The 23063-nt window shown below is 40.1% G+C and overlaps 1 protein-coding gene across 5 annotated transcripts in view; it reads left to right on the forward strand.

Moving 5' to 3' along the window:
* LOC137301505 (protein Aster-B-like) overlaps positions 1-23063 on the forward strand; it is a 558548-nt gene that overhangs the window by 429824 nt on the left and 105661 nt on the right. For all 5 annotated transcript variants that reach the window (XM_067971031.1, XM_067971029.1, XM_067971032.1 and 2 more), the window contains one exon: positions 9549-9756. In XM_067971031.1, the coding sequence (XP_067827132.1) occupies positions 9549-9756 (208 nt within the window). The remainder of the gene's footprint in view (positions 1-9548; positions 9757-23063) is intronic.

Below are 23063 nucleotides of genomic sequence, written 5' to 3' on the forward strand. Positions count from 1 at the left end.
ATTGATGTATTTCTGTACTTAAGTCCAGTGTAGTCTTTTGGCTCAAATTGATGGGCTAGAGATAAGGAAATAAAACATTACCTACCCACCTTCATCAGTTTCGGGTCAACGAAAATGGCCAGCATGATGGTGCCTCTCCGAGACCGTGACAGAAATCTGCACGTTTCCCATGAACAGATAAGAAACAGCGATGTGCCATAATACTGAACAAAGCTTTGGAGAGAAAGTGAACCTTCCCCCACTGAGAGAATTTCTTAGTAACAGGGTTAGTCAAGAACACTGTTCAAAATCTGCCATAATAATTGTAACCTAGAGCAAAAATCTTGTTTCATTTGATCCTTATGCCTGAATGGTAGATCATGACTTGACTTCTTTGTGGAATTTATTGTAATTACACAGAGAAAAATACAGGTAACTATACCAATCTAACTCTTCTAATCATCTCAAATGGTAGGATGTGGCCAAGTTACTATCATTGGGGGAGAAATTCGACTTGCTCCATGCGCCAGTCGTGCTGGTATGAGTCCTTTAAGGACCACTGGTTAGGCTGCTCAATACCTGATATAATTAGGCGGAGCTTACACTGTGCAAGCTTCGCCATTTGTACCTGAATTTTGCATCGGGATCTTACAACCGACATAGAACCGCATCAGGGTCTTACAACCGATGCAGAACCGCAATTTGTACAGTAAAGCAGCCTTACTCCTGTTTCAGGCGGGCAGGCTGGCTGCTCTCCCATTTACAGGCCTGCCCGATTAGCATCAGGCGGGCTTGGGCTTTAATGGTGTGGCCATGGTTCACCGCTTCTCCCCCTGGTGTTTTCAACTGCTGGCTGCCCATTTTTCAGGTGCAAAATGGACGGCTGTGAGTTGAATTTCTCCCCCATCGTGTCTTAAAGAGGAAACTCCCGTACCTTTATGAAGTATAGTTTCACTTACTGTATTCACTTTTGTATTGCTGAACATTGAAATGATGCTTTTGGTAAATGGACGGCTTCTGCCCAGTGTTTCTTGTGCAGCTAATGTGATCTCCTGTGTACAGTTGAATGCAGGTTCAAGTGATTGAAAGCTGCTTGTTATTTAACAAGATCCAAAGACATTCAGTTCCAGCAGATTGGATGACTGTAGGCATTAACCAAACTTGTTCATTTTGTCAGGAGGATTTTGTACATAACAAGGTTTTTGTACATAGATTAAAAGACTGCTGTACAATATATTCACTGGTCTGGATCCAGTAGTTTTATTTTTGCTTGTTTCCATTTGTTCTGGTAAAAACGTCATTGACCTCAGAACAATAAGAGGATTGACAAAGCTCCAGGGTCACACTTTGGCATTGGACATTTCCATAATGGTCCAATAGACAGTTGAAAACAAGGTAATGAATGAAGCTATATTTAGGCACGATTCAGACAGTATGTACTTCATATTATATGTACAGCACAATTGAGCCAAGGCAAACATGTTTCAGCTGTTCATTAGGTTTGTGAAAATGCCTTCTAAGTAGCATAGCCCTTGCCTTTTCCAACTGTGGGTGATTTTTTGTTTTTGTTTTTTGTGATTTGCATTTGGAGCACCATTCTCGGCGTTGAGTAGTTACAGATCAGACATAGCAGGTCAGGTCACGCAAATAAAAAACCATCTGGCATAGCAATGCATCATAACCCCCAAATATAGACAGGCATCGACACACCTCTGTGATGTCTCAATTTCCTATCAAGCTCATCTCTGTAGCGGTTTTGACTTGTTCTGTCAATTTAGTTGTGAAAAGTGCTGTTGCCTAGAATTCAGGGTAAGAATGCCTAAACACATTTTTCTAGCCAACTAGTAGAGTTTCAAGCCAATGCACTTCCCCAAAGAAAGGGGAGGAGAGTCAGGATAGAAAGTCCATAGATGGCACTGCCATGCACCTCTTAACAGCCAGTCCCAGATTCACTTTGACAAAAGCCGAGAGCAAGTTTGGGAGCATTACCTAAAAGAACAGGGAGAAAATGACTTCAAAATAGAAAATAAATATATTGAGTTTCTGCACAAATGTTACCTCAGAGAACTAAACATTAAAAGAGATAGTTTTGATTGTGTCACATTACTTTTTGCATGGGATGACACTAGCAGATTAGACTCCAATTTAATTGACAGATTCTACAGTAATTTTCATGTTCAAACCTGTCCCATCCTCCTGAGTGAGAAGGATAACATGGGTAGGACAGGAAACATTAGGGGAGAACGGATGGGATAGAAAGAGTGGTAGCGGAAAACGTATATAATGCATTACTGTCCAATCCTTGCCAGTGATCTTTCAGATGGAAATATTACACATGTGGAGCTACAATCTACTGCTAATAATTAAAAAACATCCTTTGTGCTAAATAATTTGAATTATCCAGTATATTCTACCAGGCATTGTGTGCTGCATATCATACAATGCTGAGCGTTAATGTATGGATTCATAGACGAGCAAGGCGACACCTATACCTGAACAGATCTTGATGCCTCTTCACCTTGAGAACAACATTTACCATTGATCATATTCCATTAATCATATTCCATAATTGCAAATCTTTCAACAAAATTTCATATTTAAAAACTGAAAGTTGCCTGCCAGCTTTCTACACCTTTAAATGGATGTAAGGAACAGAACATTGGACTAATAGCAGCATATCGTGGGCTTATTTCAGTTATGAGAGAGTTATTATTTACTTACATCTGAGTACTGCTCAGTTTATAGGTCCTTCTCATTTGTAAAATAGACCAGAGATGGGCTACAGTATTTGGGTCACTGTGGAATAGAATGGAACTTTCAACTTTGACATGGACATAAAATGACTTCAATTGAAAGGAAAATCGGTCAGGGTGAATAACGGGCTGCCGGACCGTTACCGCCCGTTTTATGCCCCCCCTGTCAAAAGTTGTAAGTTCTGCCCTAACGGTTTTAGCTTTGAATCGACTCGCATTACATAATATAATTCATGATGTGGAGATGCCGGTGATGGACTGGGGTTGACAAATGTAAAGAATCTTACAACACCTGGTTATAGTCCAACAATTTTATTTGAAAATCACAAGCTTTCGGAGGCTTCATCAGGTGAATGTGGGAATCCCTGAACGTTTCGCATTTATATTCAGAGAACAATACGAGGATATGATGTAAGAACGGGATATGACGCTCGACTCGTCGATCGACAGTTCCGACGGGCCACAGCGAAAAATCGCATAGACCTCCTCAGAAGACTAACACGGGACGCAACCAACAGAGTACCCTTCGTCGTCCAGTACTTCCCCGGAGCGGAGAAACTACGCCATGTTCTCCGCAGCCTTCAACATGTCATCGATGACGACGAACACCTCGCTAAGGCCATCCCCACACCTCCACTACTCGCCTTCAAACAGCCACCCAACCTCAAACAGACCATCGTTCGCAGCAAATTACCCAGCTTTCAGGAGAACAGCGTCCACGACACCACACAACCCTGCCACGGCAACCTCTGCTAGATATGCCAGATCATCGACACAGATACCACCATCACATGAGAGGACACCACCCACCAGGTACATGGTTCATACTCCTGTGACTTGGCCAACGTTGTCTACCTCATACGGTGCAGGAAAGGATGCCCCGGAGCATGGTATATTGGCGAGACCATGCAGACACTGCAACAACGGATGAATGGTCACCGCGCAACAATCACCAGACAGGAGGGTTCCCTCCCAGTCGGGGAACACTTCAGCAGTCAAGGACATTCAGCCACCGATCTTCGGGTAAGCGTACTCCAAGGCGGCCTTCGAGACACACGACAACGCAAAATTGTCGAGCAGAAATTGATAGCCAAGTTCCGCACCATGAGGACGGCCTCAACCGGGATCTTGGATTCATGTCACGCTACACGTAACCCCACCAGCGAATAAAAGTTATCTGTTTTTAATACAATGGATCATTCTCTGTCTTTCTCTTCCTTTCGGATGTTTCTCCCTCTCTCTGTCTTGTGTTCTGGCCGTTTGTATATTCGGTGGTCCTGTAGGTAACACCTCTCTGTCTGAACACTTTGATTGCCTTGACAATGGGCAGTTGGAAAGATTATCTGTAATCACCAGGTATTGTTCTCTGAATATAAATGCGAAACGTTCAGGGATTCCCACATTCACCTGACGAAGGAGAAAGCCTCCGAAAGCTTGTGATTTTCAAATAAAATTGTTGGACTATAACCTGGTGTTGTAAGATTCTTTACATAATATAATTCAGGAGTGACATTTTCCAAATCAAATTTAGGAAAACGGTGTGAGAACTTTTAAACTAATGTTAGCAGAGAACCAATGGCCCCCTGCTCAGATTAACCTCTAACTGACATTCAGTGTTCTGTTTTCCCTTAGCCAGAGAGCAACACAATGTAACACCATCATAATATGTCACTGGTTGTTCTGTATCCTCTGTACTTTTGATATATTCAAGCATCTGTATTGCATTCTTTGTATAAAGTGCATGAGACATATTTGTAACTCAGCGACCTTTTCGTCGACCCAGAAAAAGTTAAGCAGCACACGAATTTCTACATAGCTTTCTAACAAACAATTTAATGCCATAAACTGTGGCATTAACGGAGTGCCAGTTTGTGCTGAAATGGTATCTTTTTACTTTTATCCAGCTGATCAAAGTTCACAGCTGTGTGATGCTAGAATATGTATAAAGTGCCATTGAGATAGATCAGAAGCCATTATTTATATGTTGAGTTGTTAACCTTAAGGCAGCAAAAAGGCAGAGAGATAACATGGGAAAGTTGGATTCATTTCTGTTTGGCCAGGCTTCATCTGACTACATGCCACTGTGTTACTTGTGTGGGTTTGTTGGCGTTTTTCATAGTTACTCACAAATTAGTCGATCAACCCAGCTGCTTTACAAAAGAAATATTTCACTACATTGTAGATCTAATAGTGATTGGAGCACCACTGCTTATTCTGATCAGGAACTTATTCCCATCAAAATACACAGAGAGAAATCTATATGTAGCACAACATCCTATTATCAGGCCAGCTTTTCAGTCGAGTCGACTGTGGTATAAAAACAGTAGATTGTTGGACTTGTTGTTGTGTATCTTCTGCTTAAATCTCACTTGGTATTATTTCAGTATAATTTATCTTGCATCATGCTGCCTCAGCCTTGCAAACATGTGCTCGTCACATGTCAGTACGAAATCAGACCTTTTAATGAAGGTACTTACAAGTGCACGTGGCCCACAAAATAACTTGCGAAGAAGGCAAGTTGGTAGTCCTTAATTTTATGTTAACGATGAAGTTACTAATATTATGACTGTAATATTAACAGACTGCAAAATGTTTTTATTGACCATTAAAAGAGAGAGTGTTTCTTGCTGCTGTATCATGGTCTTGAGACTGAGATACATGAGGCTGAGATAATTGCACCTGTCGAACCACACTTCTATAGCTTGATCCCATTTCTCAGGATGTATGAAGCACCGGAGACCATAGGATCAGTATTGCATCAGTCTATGTACTAGGCCCACAGAATGGGAGGGAGGCTAAGGTTTGGGGTCCTCTAGTAGAACCATCTAGAAATAATTTTTAAAATGTTTTCGGGAGGGAAGGGGATATATTGGAATTACAAAGAATTTACATTCGGCACAACTGGTCCATGCTGGTGTTTATGCCCCACACGAGCCTCCTCCCACCCCTCTTCATCTAACCCTATCAGCATAATTTTCTATTCCTTTCTCCCTCATCTGTTTATCTAGCTTTCCCTTAAATGCATCTATGCTTTTCGCCTCAATAAAGAGTATAGCCTTTTAAAGGCTAGCATTCAATTTTTGGGTTTAAATGTTAACTAGGTCTCTCTGTTGTGCTTTATAAAATCATCTGAACCCCCTGAGTGGATTAAAGCCTTGTATCCCATTTATTTGTTATTCAATATGCCTCAGCCAGTTTCATTTGGCAGTAGCGCTTCTATATAAATCTTGCAGTGAGCTTTCTATTAAAATACGGCATTAGAAAACCATCTTCCAGAGCCTACATTTATGAAAAAATGGGACATTGCAGTGTGTCTGGGCCCTTATGTAGTTTAGTCTATTATGCTCAATAACAAATGAAATCAAGTTTTTAGCTAAGTCTGAGTCTTAAAATGTTCAAAAATCAACACACCTCCTCAAAATCTGTTATGCTCCAAAATATATATTCTAATTTTAATTTGCTCCCTTTGATCTTCCCTTTCTGTAACTTCCAGCCCTACAATCCTCCGAGATCTCTGCAATCCTCCAATTCTGTCCCCGATTTTCTTTGCTCCACTATTGGTGGCCATGCCTTCAACAGCCCACACCCTCATCTCTGGAATTCCCTCCCTAAACCCCTCCGCCTCGCTACCCATCCACCTTTGAGATGGTCCTTAAAACCTACCTCTTTGACCAAGCTTTTGGTCAGCTGACCCAATATCTCTTTATGTGGCACGGTGTCAAATTTTGTTTGCTAATTGCTCCTGTGAAACGCCTTGGGACTTTTTACTACGTTAAAGACGCTATATAAAGGCATGTTGTTGTTGTAGTATGCATTCTGTGCTTCATTTGTACCAATAGGGTGGAGTGCCTACTTACTTTACATCACCTCTCAATGCCAGCCTGCTGTGAGTGAGCTAGATTGGCTGGAATGATTTCCTGACTTCTGTCTAAGGGGAGTAATTTTACCCATCTTCCCCCTGCAGAGTCCCTCTCCCTGATGCCCTTTCTGGGATCAATGCGTAGGCTTCAAGGAGATCTTGAAACATTTGCCTGAGGAAGGAGAAAATCTCCGAAAGCTTGTGAATTTAAAATAAAATTGCTGGACTATAACTTGGTGTTGTAAAATTGTTTACAATTGTCAACCCCAGTCCATCACCGGCATCTCCACATCATGGGATCAAGAAAGCACCACATGGAGAATTGGGCAGGAATACACATTCTGCCGTTCAATGGCATGAGGACACACCACTGTGCCTCTTCCTGCTCAATCCTTTCATTATATTTGAATCATTCAAACCTGTATTATCCTCTATTAGAAACTAAAAAGAGAATCCCCATCTACGTAACAAAGGATTCCAATGTTTGTTTCCACTTCCTTGTTTTAGGAAATGTAATCCTCCCTCTGAGCTACTTTGTGATTTTTTTTCCCCCTGGGTTCTTCCCACTCACAAACATTCTCCTGTCTCACAGCAACAGCAGGTGCACAACTCTGAGTTGTTACAATGTTACCCTGCCTCTGTCATCACCACAATTGACATGCATTTTTATGTAAATATTGGTGAGACAAAGTAAACTCTGCCAGCAGAAGCTCCATATCTTAAAATTACTGTCAAATGCAGGATTCTTGGAACGCAAATTTGAAAGAGTGAGTACTTTTCCAATGCTTGATTTTTTTTTCAACCTTAATGCTAACGACTCGGTATTTGAATTCTTGCCCATGATTTGAGGCCAATACTGGTAGTACAGATAAAACAGCATTTTTCATAGTCAAACGGTTGCCTTGAAGCGACTCCTGGAGCACAATTTATTGAGCTGTTATTCCTAAAGCAGGATTAAGTGATTGACTTCTCAGTGGGTAACTAATTTTCATTGGTGAAAGTTTACTTGGTGAAGATACCTGGATGTTGTGCGTACTTTCTAAATGTTGTATTCATGCTGTTTAATCCTTTTTTTTCAAACTTCTGACTAGAGTGGAAATCCTTTTTAACACACTGTCTACAGATTTTTATTTAAATTAATTGATATAATTTTTAAAAAAATAAACTTTTTCTTTTGTTCGGCAACACAGTCCAATAGTGTCTTAAACTGAAAGAGTTATTTTCAAATTGTTTATGGAATTCCCAGAACTCCTGAGCTTGTGTTACAGTCTGTACTTCACTCCACCGTGACGGTTAACTGATATAATGTATACAGTGGGGAGTTTTATGTTGCAAGAGTGCTTAATTTGCCATAAATTGTGCTGTGCCTGTGCTGTTCACCCCTGGTTACAAGCACTTGGCCTCCTAAAGAAGGGGCACTGGATGAAGATGGTAATAAGATTACAGTACAAGTTACTCATATAGCTTCCCAATGATGCAGTAAGTTTATCCAGTTAGGCACGGAGCCACACAGGCCAGGAAGGTCCCATGTTTGATGCTCAATTCATGCTGATTGAATTGATCTTGGCCAGGCAGCAGTAGGACTGCCACAAGTGGAGATAAATCAGGCAGGGGGTTCATGTTCCTGATCATTACCCTGCGACCTCTGCTGACAATGGCTGTGTGGATATCAGGCACGAATGGGATTGAGCCCAGCTGTGAGGTTGGCCAGTACACTGGGAGAACTCCCCTGCTCTGACTAGTCCAATGACACTCAGCGTCAAGGTTCAGACACGAATAATGTTTTTGGGTGAGATACGAAAAGGTTATCCCATGGAGCCACACCCTAGCAAGAAATCATCATTTGCAGGAGAGGAGGGAAGGGGAGAAAATGATCAAGGACTAAAAGGATGATGAGGTTAAATTGCATCCTGTTCATCAGATTATGAGACAAGTTCTCACAATAGTACAGGGACATTTTTGCTGTAGTAATACTGGGAAATTACACGGGAACTGAATGTAATATAGAGGGATATTAATTAGAAACTGTAATATGGGAATATTAAATGAGAAATGTATATAATATAGGGATATTACACAGGAACTGCATCACAGAGAAATTGCACAGCAACTATATATAATATAGAAGGATATTGTGCAGGTATTGTATAAACTGTATATTGTCATGATCTGCAATGCACTGCCTAAAAGGGTGGTGGAAACCTATTCAGTAGTAACTTTCAAAAGGGAATTGGATAAATACTTGAAGGGAAAAAAATTATGAGGCTATGGGGAAAGAGCAGGGGAGTGGGACTAATTGGGTATCTCTTTCAAAGAGTCGGCACAGGCACGATGGGCCAAATGGCCTCCTTCTGTGCTGTACCATACTATGAATGTAGAGTGATATTACACAGGATAAGTCATATAGAGTGATATTACATATGGACTATAATAGAATGATATTATACAGCGACTGTATCGAGATATTACACAGGAATTTTATATAATAGTTTACACAACAAGAGGTTTATATGTAGGGGTGATAATCCTCCTGTTGATAGTAAAAAAAAAGTCAGCCAGAATTATTAACAGGAAGAATTTCACCCCCATAGAGATTACATAAGAACGATATATTATATGGAGATTATTGAGTAGTGATGTGTCAGAGGCAGATTACCTTGCTGTCCTGAATCATAAAGAGAGATTACCCAGCCAGCCTGTATCATAGGGCAAGATTACACAGAATATATTCCTTTTGCAAGCCGGATCTTATATGTTCAGAATGTGCAGATGGAAATCAAAGTTTACTTATTGAAAAATAAAGGTCAGAAACTTGCTAATCCCCCTGGGATACAGAACGGAAGGAATTTTAAACTGATTAACAACTGAAAAGAAGTGTTGGCACACGGTCTTCAAGTGGCTGTACTCTTGCAGCTTAGAAACTTTCTTACCAGATTCTCCCTTTTGTTTATCATCAGCACTGCCAGTAATTCTGCTCGGAGCACCCCAGCCTGCTCACCCATCCTGAGGAAGCGATCGAGATCCCCGACCCCTCAGAACCTAGAGGGTGAGAACATGGTGGAGAAGGGCTCGGACCATTCCTCAGACAAATCGCCTTCCACCCCTGAACAGGGCATCCAACGAAGCTATTCTTCCCAGTCTGGTCGAAGCAGCAAGAACTCCAAGGTGAGCTGAGTTTAGCGACAGGGGGTGAGGGATTGTTGGTGGGTGGGGGACACCTCTTAAGAGAGTCTGTATCTTTGTGTCAGTACTGCAGGCCCATTACGTAGCAATATAGAAATCTGCTAAAACCTTTGTAATATTCATTCTGAGGAAAGGCACACTTATACTGTTAAGAAATGAAGCTAAAGTGTTCAGACATTTTCTAAATCGTGATGTCAGTTAATATTTTCAACATTTTTACAACTCCTATGAGAAGCTAGCATTATTTTATTCAAAGATGTTCCCTTGGGTGCTGTACATTTATCTGTTCTTGTGAAAACTCATTTCTTTCGCTAATATTCGTACTTGTCCAAAACAAGTTTTCACATTGCTAACTGATAGTAATTTACAGTGATCTGTATATCAGTGAGTTTGCCTTGTAGCTTATCTTGGAAACTCTGTGCGTTCTTTCACCTCACCCACATTCTTGTGGCTTCAAGGCTTGGGTATGTGTGATCGTCCAATGGCTCACATGATTAGGACTCTATGAGGCTGTGTAAAGGCTGGTTGAACTGTGCAGAGAGGAAAAAGTCCCAGGTTTGATCTCTGGTTTATACTAAGTTAACTGATCTCAAACAGGCCAACAGTACATGGGTTAAGATTTACTTCATAACCCCTGGGCTATGGAGGGAAAAGTCAGCCAGCATACCCACTCCTGACCACTATTAAGTGACTCTGACTGGAAAGTGCATGTATGTGGATGTCAGGTGAGGAGAAGATTGAGTTTAGCTGTGATGCACATCATGGTTAAATAACCTGCTGGCACTCACTGCTTGGCTCAAACATAAAGAATTATTACTTGGGCAGGGTGCCTGTGGAACCGTACCCCAAGATAAGTTGGGCTCTTAGAGATAGGGAGAAAATTGGAGTTGGAGGGCAGGCTGGCCTCTTTGCTTTTGGCTGTATAAATTTGAAAATTCTGTTATACTTTTTTTTGAGTTTGAACCTGTAATGTCTTTTAGTAAAAATACAATGTGTGATGGTCAAATGTATCCTAGTTCAAGCTGTATATTTACATTTCTAAAAAAATCTACTTTGCAAGCAAATTTTTCCATTCTTAGGTTAGTTGTGCCCTACCAACATTCCCTATTTGAATATGCAGACAAGATTCTTTGTTCCCCAGTTATGAAAGTTGCATCACTCTCCCATTTTCCCATCCTTTAAGAAAACCTCCTGGCCACCACTGGGTTCCACGCGTTATAGCACAGCTAAGATTGGGAACTCATGAGAATTGCAGTGGGAGACTGCACCCCAGCATTCTATCACAATGCATTGAGCATCAATGTACAGTACAATCTGGGTAAATAGTACTTTTCTTCACATTTTAACGCTCTGTGCACCGTGGACTTATCCAAACCTTTTTGGGCTGTGGACATCACAAGGGAGTTTACTCATTGGCAGTGCTTCCTGACTAGGGTGCAATTTTCACATTAAAAATTGACCTAGTTGCATTTTTCAGACAATCTTCCAAACATAGATTTTTGGGTGAGAAATCACCTTTATGAATGTTGATACTGGTCCAACAGTGCTCACCCTATCCCTTAGATTGTACAAGGCAGCGCACTCACTAACTGTTAGTAATGTTATTAAGGTCATATTGAATGTCATCCTGGGCTCAGTAGTAGCACTCTTCCTCTGAGTCAGAAGGTCGTGGGTTCAAGCCCCACTACAGGACTTGAGCACATAATCTTCGCCGACACTCTAGTGCAGTACTGATGGAACGCTGCATTGTCGGAGGTGCTGTCTTTCGGAAGAATTGTTAAATCAAGGTCCCACCTGTCCTCTCAGATGACGTAAAAATCCCATGGCACTATTTCGAAGAAGAACAGGGGAGTTCTCCCGATATCTTGGCCAACATTTATCCCTCAACCAACACCATTAAAACAATTTAATTGGCCATTTATCTCATTGCTGTTTGTGGGATCTTGCTGTGCATAAGTTGGCAGCTACGTTTCCCTACACTGCAATAGTGAGTGCACTTCAAATGTAATTCATTGGTTGTGAAGCACTTTGGGACGTCCCGAGGTTGTGAAAGGTGTTATATAAATGCAAGTTCGTTTTATCTTTCTTTTAACTTAGGAAGGCAAAATAATAGATTAAAATACCTCCTGACAATTTCAGGAAAATATTGCACTAACTCCAGGGGAGAATTTGTTTTCTGTGCAGCAGATGTGTAAAACCGTAAATGTGTTTATAACAAAAAGGTTTACAATTTCACTACCCAAGGTTTATAGAGGAAATCCTTGCCCTTTTAAGACAATCAAGGCAGCTTCAGGAGACCAAGGCTACCTAGAGTGCATCAGTAGGTAAATATAACTAACCCACACACCTCCGATGCCTTCCTCTCAGGAACTTGCTATTTTCCTTCTGTGCCATATTCCTGATTTTTTAAAAGTTTTCTGAGGTATTTCTCCCCTCCCAAAGACTATCCTCTGGAAGAGTGGTCAGGCAAGATATCTGCTCCCAGGCTTCTGCTACGCCTCTTCAGCTGAGCATATAGGAGGTATACAAGAGTAAATAGGGGTATTTATTTCTTCTCCCTCCTGATGGAGAAGTGCTGAGTCCCTGCACTGTGCTTCCCCAAGTGGTTTAGCGGATTCAGAATCTCAATGTAAAAACCTTCATTTGATTATTCTGTAGCAGTGTGCAGAAGCACTATTGTACTCTACAATCCCTGTAATGGGATTGAGCTCCTGAAAGTCTCGTCATAGGAAAATTTGTACTTATTCCATAATCAGTTCCACATTCCAGTTGCTTGTGCACTGGCCTATACAAGGCCATTACTAAATATAAAACAGTTGTGTCTCCACTTGTGGCAGGAAACAAAAGCTACACTTCTCTTTGTGTATCGAGTGGAAAGGCAGAACAAACCATGCGTATGCAATATTCAATGCAGTAACTATCAACCGAGTTAGACTTGAGGATCATTGTTACTGCATTGGAATTGGCCAGAAGGACCATAATGGTTTCTGCTGGTCATTGGTTGCAATAGAATGTAAAATGGGGCGGGGTGTAAATCGGGTGTCCGATTCAAACTTGCCCCATTCTCGCCGGGCAGGTTAGGTTAATATTGGAGCTTTAATCTCTGACACTTCCCTGTTAATCCATTTTCATTATTTTCACTGGGGGCTGCTGACCAGTTTTGGTTTGTAAAAAAAAAATAAACAAACAAGGATTAAATGCTTCTTACTAACTACTAGAGGGTGGAACAATAAGGAGAGTTAATTGTAATTCCATAATGTAGTTTCCAATGAAACGGAGAGTAGTGCTGGGATAAGGAAATTAATGTTGTGGGAGGAATGAGTATCCGGTTCAGTTTTAAGAACGTAAAAGTGATGCTGCTTTCTGAGCTGGGTATGGAAGCAAAGGAGCATCGACATTTAAATTATGACTAATCCGTTTCATCATCTTGGAATAGTGCAGTGAAATCTGGTTTACTAATCACCTGCTTTGAACAGATGTTCACAGAAACAATGCAACATGGAAGGATGTTTTAGTGTGGAATTTAATTTGACAGTATTGCCATATTTTTTCCCTGATGGGTTTTACATATTTTTAAAATGTAATTTATTGCATCTCCTGTGAGAAACTGAGCTATACAGATCAGGAAGGTCCGAGATTCGATCCCTGGCCTGCATGGAGTTAGCTGATCTCAGTTTGGGTAGCAGTAGGGATGCTACAATTGAACTTGGTGCCCCTAGACTAGGGAAGAGAGAAATCAGCCCCAATTTTTGCTACTGATAATAGTCTGGTCACCCAATGTTGTAAAACACATCTGTGCATATCAGGTGAGGACAAGATTAGCTTGGTTGTGATTTCCATTCCCCCCAGCCAGTGGTTAAGGAACTGACACTCCTGTGAAACTATACCCCAGCTCGGGTTAGTGTTTTCAGGAGAGGAGGGGAGAAAATAAAAAAATGTATACTTTTTTTTAAATCAGAATATGTCAAGAATGGTTAAAATAGGAAAAGCTTCTCAGTCCTCCTGGAATTGTCTGACATGCACATATACCAAACTTCCTGGGAATTATTTTTAAAAATACTTTCTTTTTAATTGTCATTTTTCTTTCTTTCTAAATTACTCCTCATATTTGGTTCTAAATTACTTCTCGTATTGTTTCAGTACCATGACATAACTTCCTAATATATGTATTTTTAGGAAACACAAAAATGATATAGTAACCAAAAGGGAGACAGACTCAATACCTCATGAGTGCATTCTAAATGTTTTCCTCATTGCTGGTATAAACTGGTTTTTCAGTCTTTCCCATTGTATATTCCGTTATACACCCGATGCAAGAATAATTATTTCAATTGAGTTATTGAAAGTGCAGGTGATTCTTTTATATTTTGTGTCTCTAAACCTGACTGCACCATTCAATCATTAAGGTGTAACCCTTGACTGATAGGGACATTAGGAGCAGGAGTAGGCCTTTCAACCCCTCAAGCCTGCTCCACCACTCAATTAGATTTTGGCTGATGTGCACCTCAACTCCATTTACCTGCTACCTACTCAGTGGTAGCACTGTTGTCTCTGAGTCAGAAGGTTGTGGTTTGAAATCCCACTCCAGAGAATTGAATACATAATCTAGAGTGGCATTTCACTACTGTACTGAGGGAAAGCTGCACTGTCAGATGTGCCGCCTTTTGGATGAGAAATTAAACCGAGGTCCCATCTGCCTTCTCAAGTGGTCGTATAAGATCCCATGGCACTATTCAAAGAAGAGCAGTGGAGATCTCCTGGTGTCCTGACCAACATTTATCCCTCAACCAGCACCACTAAAAAGCAGATTATCGGTTCATTATATTTATTGCTGTTTGTGGGACCTTGCTGTGCACAGATTAGCTGCCACATTTCCTTCAAAAGTACTTATTTGGCTGTAAAGCATTTTGGGATATCCCAAGGTCGTGAAAGGTGCTATATAATTGCAAGTTCTTTTCTCTTTCTATTTAACAGGGATGAAGTATTAAATCCAGGAGGTTGGTTCATCCGTAACTAAAGACATGATAGAGTAGCCTAATGGTACATTCACGAGTGATCCTCGCAACCAGTGTGAAGATTTATGTGCCTTCTGTAATTCTATGCACTGCCTGAATAGGACAGATTTATGGTCATAGCCCGAGAGCAGTGAATCTATTGGAGATATTGGGACGTGGATAACCTTTTCATATTTAACAGCATTGAGCAGAGCTCCAGACGTATAAATTAACTTTATTCATATTGTGAGTCGAGTGGCTCAGTTCTGTGGAAATTTGCAAATTTGTATATTTAAAGAAAGAGCTTGCATTTATAGAGAACCTTTCACATCCTCAGAACATCCCAAAAGATGAGTAATAAACAGAAGGAAAGTTTTTTTTTTCTCTCTCCAATTTTCTCCTTTCCCTCCTGTAGGTATTGACTCCCTCACAGGTTATGGTTTCATGGGGGCATTTGCTTTCCCTTACCTTGACCAAATGACCATTATTCATGTGTAAGCTCAGCATACAGCAATCTTGTGCTTGCATAGGCATGCTTCCAGTAGGGGTCATTGTATCATGATTAGGAGAGTAAATCTTGTTTGATTATCTTTTCCCTAATCTTGGGGTGCTGTGGCAAAGTCTAGCTCCTGGACTGCCTCCCCAGCTGAGATGAGCTAACTCAGCTCAGACTGAAGATCAAACCTGGAACCTTCCTTTGTATGGATCAGAGACGAAGGCTTTGGGGGCACTTTAACCTAACTTGCCCATTGGATCAGGTACAATACCAGTTTTACATTTTACCCGATTTTATTCTCTATTGAAATCACTGGAGAGTAATATTGGGCGGGGTGTAAAAAATCAGCATCCCACCCGATCCCGTGGGTTCCCCGCCTGGCGAGTTAGGTTAAAATTACCCCCATTATCTCTGAGACTTCAAGAGAGCTGATAGAAGGTAAACTTATACTTCACAAATGAATTTCCTGATTTACTTGTATTTACATGTTCCCACACATTTCTGAATAAGTACCAAAAGATCATTTATTCTACACTCTTATTTCATGGAGTGGATGAGGAGGATTCTGAAATTGTTGCTGATATTTTGGGTATAAAATGTCCATTAACGCCCAAAATTAAACAGGCTTCGTTCTGAAGGGCCATGTTCCACAGGTTACACCCTATCATATCCGCAGTTATTTTACGATCCAGGATTATATGCCTAATGGTTAATTACTGTCCGTTCACATGAAATCTTATTTCTTCTGTTAACTTATGTAAAACACAATGGCCCTGAATCCGTTCTGCTGCAGTGGCACAAATGCTATTGATGCTGGGCAGTGATAATAAATCTAGCTGTGGAATTCTCTTCCAAACATTTGTTATTTTAATCTATTTAGTTAAAAAATGTCTATAATGATAGAAGCTCCCCCAGGAGGCAGCAACAAAACAAAATCTGCTCTGTTAACCCCCCTCAGATACAAGTAGTAGCATTCAGTGCTGAGCTCCGATTCACCCGCATACAGTATAAATAGACATTCTTGCACCCGCACTCCTGCAGGGAAAATAACCATTTTGCACATAGAGGCAACTCTTGACCGCTTGTAGTGTTTAGTTAACTGATAGCACTAGGCAAAAATGGGGTCTCTGGATTGAATGTCCGGCAGCAATGTAAATACCTCAACAATCAATTTTATAAGTGTAGCATGTTTCACATGAATATGATGTACTGCACCCAGCATAGCTCAGAATGATTCCCATAGGCTCAGTTAGTTAATGAAAGCAATACTGGTTTTTGACATTTTAATCCACTAACATTTTAGCTTGAAGTTCAATTTTTAAGTGTTTTTTTTCTTCTGAACATTTCAACCAATTTTATGTTGTGATTTCTTTGTTCTCTTCTGTGCATGCTCTGTCTCTGCTAGTCTCACAAGCGACTTTCAAAAGTAAGCATTTTCTTTTCTGTTTCTTTTAATAGACTGTGGTTTCTGATTGTATTCTTTGTACTGTTACATATCACGCACCAACAAACGCAGGCCAGTCAGGCCGCTTTCTTAACCTAAGCTCATTCTAAAACAAATCTCGTGTTCTTTTGTGTGCTGAGAGCTATAAGGACTAATGTATTCTGAGATGTACGGTAAACTTAAGCACAGACTCAATCAGGGCAGATTGACCTTTGTCACCATATGCAATGACTAGAGAATTGATGCCTTTAAACATTTAATATCATCAGCTCATAGTATCCATCCTGATATTTTCAAGTGTGCCTCTCCTACAGATTAAAAGAAAAACAGTTTAAAAAAAAGTAAAATATGAAACAAAACTTTGGAACAACAAACTACTTAAAACAAAGTTATCTGACACTTCAGTCTTGTTAAAAGACATTTGAATTCTATTAAAACACAAAGGTAAAAAAAAAACTGCAAATACTGGAAATCTGAAATAAAAACAGAAAATGCTGAAAATACATAAGTCAATCATGCATCTGTAAAGAGAAAAGACAGGTTATGACATTTTGGGTGTGTGTACCCTTCATCAGAGTGGAAACATCATAAAGTGTCTTTTCTCTCTACAGTTGCTGATTGACCGGTTGTGTATTTCCCACATTTTCTGTTTTTATAATTGAACTCTAGTGCTGGTGTACAATTGTTCTGCAGGAATACAACAGGTCTTTATTCTCTCTACATACATTTTGCAATAATTACATTGAATTGTTTTCGGTTTACTTGCCCTTTTGCCTTTTATTTAGAGTGTTTTTTTACACTTGATTGGAGTGTTTAAAATAATTTTGTGTTATTGCTTTGTCTTGTTATTTTTAGTGCTCAATCTAGAGTGTCCGCTATGTGACCACATGAAACTTGATAATTAATACCTGTATAATGGACCATTAATAACATTCTCTTGATTCTTCTTTTCCATAAACATCCAAAGAACAATTCCTGCAAATGGAAAGAGAACTTTTTCTCCTTCCTTTTCCAAACCTGCATTAACCCAGCCATTACATACTTCTGTAGGATAATAAATTGAAATTACATATTACATATAACAATGGATATCTGGTATTACAAGATACTAATCTTATTGAATAAACTACTAGAATGATAATCAGATGACATTATCATTTGAGTAGTTTATAACTATATTGTCTAAACCCTGAGGTAAGATTACAGCCCTCCAGTCTATTCATTGTTTTTATTTTGTGGGACTGTTTTTATTGCACTTTGTATCACTTTCTTGTGCTGAATTTGAATGACCTGGCAGATGCAAATAGCCAGATTTCTACCAACATCGATTTCACAATTTTAATAGAAACACTGCAAATATTTTCAAGTATTCAACTGTGGATTAGCACAGCCAACAACAAAATATTGAATCATTTGCCACATATTCTATTTATTATCGAGCAACACTGGCAGAAAGGAGACCATGATTACAGGTACTTGATCAGGTTGAAGTACTTGGGGAAAATTAACCCCCCCCCCCCCACAGCCTAGGGGAAACCGGGTGAGGGGGCAGTTAAAATGCAGCGGGGGACAAGTGCACTAGGCACCCGCCCTAATCCTGCCGACTGCAATTTTAAATTGCAGACACCAAGGCCACCTGCCCGAAGGCAGTAGCAATTTTGTTTAAATATGCAGATGACGTCATCAGGACCCGATTACATTATTAACCCCAGGCCTGCTCGTGGAAGCCTTCGTGACTTCCCTGCTGAGCTTAAACCTGCTGGCAACAGGAGCCAGAAAAGACCCAACAAGGTAGGTTTTTAAAACAAAAACATTTTTTTAGTGCCCTTGTGGGCCAGGAAGAGCAGCAGTGCTCCTCCTGTATAAAGAAACCTTGGGCTTCCCCTGTCCCGGGCCTCTCTCCCCTTCCCCTCATCCCAACTCCTCTGGAAAGAGTTAAAATCAACCCTGATCGGTTATTTAGGGGCAAAGTTAATTCTGTCTCTATAAAGTTTAAAAGTCACTACTTATTGTAAGCTACCAGCTTCTGCTGAAAGCTTAATTTCCATTTATTTGTACTTTGTTTTCTTAAGTGACCAATTTCTTCTACTCTGAAATGCTATTTATTTCTCAGAGGAAACTGTGACTTGAAACTGTTGCAAATTCACAGCCATCTCTACATTTGGGTATTGAATTATCTGATAAGGTGCCATGTTTCCAATTAACAATATGTGCTATCAAGAAGTACTAAATAAACATATTTATGCCAATAAACATATTTATGGCAATAAACACTGCATTGTGTGGTGTCCTCTATACAGTCATAAATGTTTTATTTTATATTTCTGTATTGACACGTACTTCCTCTTGTTTGGAAACTGAGCCACATTTGCCTGAGATCTTTTGTTATGGTATTGTTCACATTTTCTTTCACTAGATACAGTCTACTCCGAATAATTTGAAGCCATCTTTGTACTAAAAACAATTAATTAAGTGATGTAAATACCAGTGCAAAGAGAGAATTTAAAATTGAATTATTAGGTCATTTGAATTCAGAGCAGTAAACAATACATTATTGTTTTGCATGACTATAAGAATTCTTTACATTTAGTTTTTGCTAAAGACATTCAAATGTTTTATTCAAATGAGCTACAAGTGTGCCTGCTGCAAAGTGTGTGGGTGACGATAGGATTGGGCCCCGTCAAGGTCAAATAGCTTGCTGATACTGTCTAGGCTCACACGTGAAGAACAGACACGCGAGTGAGATACTAGGAGGCAGCTGACAACTATAGAATTGTACCCCAGCATGAGTCGGTACTATCAGAAGAAGAGAGAATATTGTAGGGATTACTGCCAAGGCCTGAACACTTTCACAGATGAAGGTTACTGATCTGGAACTTTCACTGTGTCACAGTGTTCATGTTCTGAGGTACAATATATGGGTTTATTCAGTATAATATACTGCATTATTTGGTTTCTGCCATTAAGGCCCCATATAAATTATGCAGATGTTCCAGCTTCATCCGATGGGGAAAATAGACTTTTCTAACAAGTCTGCTTGGTGCCAAACTGATTCATTTAGCAGGTACAGAACTTCCTCTTCCTCCCCTCGCCTAAAGAAATGGATAGAGCCTATGCCTTTCAACAACCTCATAACAAAAATGTTGTTCACTACCTCAGCATGGCAGAAATGGTGCTTGCACAGAAGGCTGGCCTACTCTCTCAGCTTGGGAAGGGTGTGTACAAATGTGAGGCAGCAGGCCAGCCTGCTTTGCAAGCATCTTGCAAAGGTAGTGAAAGGAAGTAAAGCAGGAAATAAACAGGGAGAGAAGGAAATATTATATAATAATCTTGACATTTTATTAAGTTACATTGATGGTATTTTGAATAATTCTTTGTTCATAATTGGTGGTGCTGATCTTGACCAAAGGCAGAAGACCACTTTCTTTCAAATCAGATGACCATGAGATTGAATGCAACTGTATATGTCACTCAAGCCAGCTGCTGCTATTGACAACCAGTGACTTAATTTTCTGGTTGGCCTACTAGATGGGATAGTTTGTTGTGATGGAATGCCCCTTTTTTGGGAGAGGAGAGGCTGTTGGAGAGGAGAAAGGCAGAACCAGGGAAGTGACGATCATCTTGACTCACAGCGTATATTTTCTGTCAGCCAACAATGGACCGTGAACCAAGCATTGACCATGAACATGTGTCTACAGTTTGTATGGTGTGCATCACTAAAGGAGGCAATGTAATGGACGGCAGATCCCGCAAGTTAAAGATGATCAGATGGCGGGAGGGCTACAAAAATAAACTAAAACTAAAATATATTTCACATCTGTCCTCTCTGTTATTGTTGTTTCTGCGTAAAGATCCAGTTCTTTTGAACAAATCCTCGTTCATTGTTTATCTGATTCATATAGTTTTGTAAACATTTTCTTCTACACACAACTGTCATAAATAGGTGCACTTTGCTATCATTTTTTATTGATCCATTTAGATGCATTTGTTCCTGGCCCCGTCGTTCTCCAAATCGCCGTCTTCCCCTCTCCCTCTGCAGCGTAACTGAAATCTCCCCAAAATTGCAGTAAAAGTCTCAAAAGCAATTTTGATTTACATCAATTTTTAGCAGCAAATAGGATTTGTCTTGAATGTTTCTTTGAGAGGAAAAATATTGTAAGAACTCTAGAGGGAATGTTTAGGAAATGGGAAAGTGTTCCCTCCTGCAGTACCCCTGTATGATGGATCACTATTAAAATTGAATTGATATTCCTCCCATTGCCCAGTGAGAGACACTCCTTGATACTGTTTAATGACCATCAGCTGTTTTTTTACAACTAAAAGATGCTACAATACTTAAATAACTGATCCCCTCACCATTGGCTACATGAGTGTTGTTGTTTGTGAACACGACCTTGTTGCTCTTTGTTAAGGAGTTTTAGGCACTAGTAAAACAAAGGCCATGATCATGTTATATTGGTACTGTTACTTATTAAATCTTTTAAACTAAAATTCTCTGCAGAACAGCCAGACTCCTCGTGCTTTTTGAACATGTTATTATTTTGTTAGCTGAAACCAATGCATGAATATTTCTAACTCTTTGCTCTCTCATTTTTATTATTTGCTTTCTATTTGTGTTTCTTTTTTCAGTATGACCGCCTAAACCTGATAAAAGTAAGGCCGACTCAAGTATGCTCTTCCTCCTTCCCTTCTTTTGTCTAGATAGTATTGAACTGATGCCTCTGAAATGCTTATTTTTCACCAGTGTTCTTGTTTGTGCTTATTTAATTCCTGTCCTTATGCTGGTAGCTTCCAGTTTGTGTCCTTTGCATCTATTTCCAGCCATTTAGCCTTGCAAACTCTGCCCTCGTTTATTTCATTTTAACCAATGTATAAACGCCAACTGCTGCATATGTATCAACCACTCTGGTTACTGCGCTGAAGGAATTATGTCTTTGCAACAGATTACCACCAAAAATCTGGTACATTATATTTGGAATGAAACATGTAACAACCATGGAAAGGGCAGGAAGCAGCTTGTTACTAATCAGGTGCAGTCATTGATATTATGGATAGATTGCTTATACTGAGTCTACCATAAACTAATTCTTATGTAATATATACAGGAGTTACACAACATATATATCCATGGAAAAAGAAGTCCTATTTCTCAATAAACCACCCTTTCCACATGACCTCATTAAAAAAAACAATCTTATGAAACAGCCACTTCAACTGTCACATGATGTTACATGAAACCACATGACAAATCTTGTTAGCCACAGCTCATTCGCAAAGGTCATATACCAAACCAGTAAAATCCAAATCAGTAAACTCCTTTTACCCCTCTGTCCTCCTGTCACCCACAAAGATTATATATTACAACTGAAGGACCATAACACATTCTTTTGGGGTTGGGAATGTTTAAACCACTCAAACTTCCCTCCTGCAATGTTATGGCATCTTTTTGAACATCTTGATTTATAACTGTGTTGTAATGCACTCAAGCATTGTTTGATCTCTGATTTGTTGTTGTTATGATTGATAAGAGGTGGGATGCATATTTTCTCACACACCTACTTAATTAGATTTTTTTGTTTAATTGAAGAGCTGACGCCAAAAATACAAAATACCATCAAAGAACAGGAGAAATAATGAGATTATTCAACAACAACTATTTGCATTTATATAGCATCTTTAATCTGGAAAAACATTCCAAGGCGTTTCACAAAGGCATAACCAAAAAATTGGATGCCGAGCCAGAGAAGGAGATTTTAGGAAGGATGACCAAAAGCATGGTCAAAGAGGTGGGTTATAAGGAGAGTCGTAAAGAAAGAAAGGGAGATGGAGAGGCAGAGCGAATTCCACAGTGTAGGGTCTAGGCAACGGAAGGCACAGCCATCATTGTTGGAGCGAAGGAATGCGGAATCAGGGAACAGAGAGTTCTGGGGCAAGGGCTGGAGGAAGTTACATAGAAAGGGAGGGGCGAGGCTATGAAGGGATTTAAACCTGAGGGTGAGAATTTTTAATTTGAGACATTAGGGAACCGAGAGCCAATGTAGATCAGTGAGGACAGAGGTGATGGGTGAGCGGCATTTGGTGGGGGATCGGATACAAGCAGCAGAGTTTTGGATGGGCTGAAGCTAGCAGAGGGTGGAGGATGAGGCTGACCATGACATCAGTGGAATAGTTGAGCCCACATGTAATGGTAGGGTGACGCTAAGGTTGTATTTGAAAAGCATTTTTTTATCCGTTCATGGGATGTGGGCATCGCTGGCAAGGCCAGCATTTATTGCCCATCCCTAATTGCTTTTCAGAAGGTGGTGGTAAGTCGCCTTCTTGAGATCATAGAAGGTAATGGAGAGCAGGGCTGGGC

Source organism: Heptranchias perlo, chromosome 33 (assembly GCF_035084215.1).
Source record: "Heptranchias perlo isolate sHepPer1 chromosome 33, sHepPer1.hap1, whole genome shotgun sequence".
NCBI lineage: Eukaryota > Metazoa > Chordata > Chondrichthyes > Hexanchiformes > Hexanchidae > Heptranchias > Heptranchias perlo.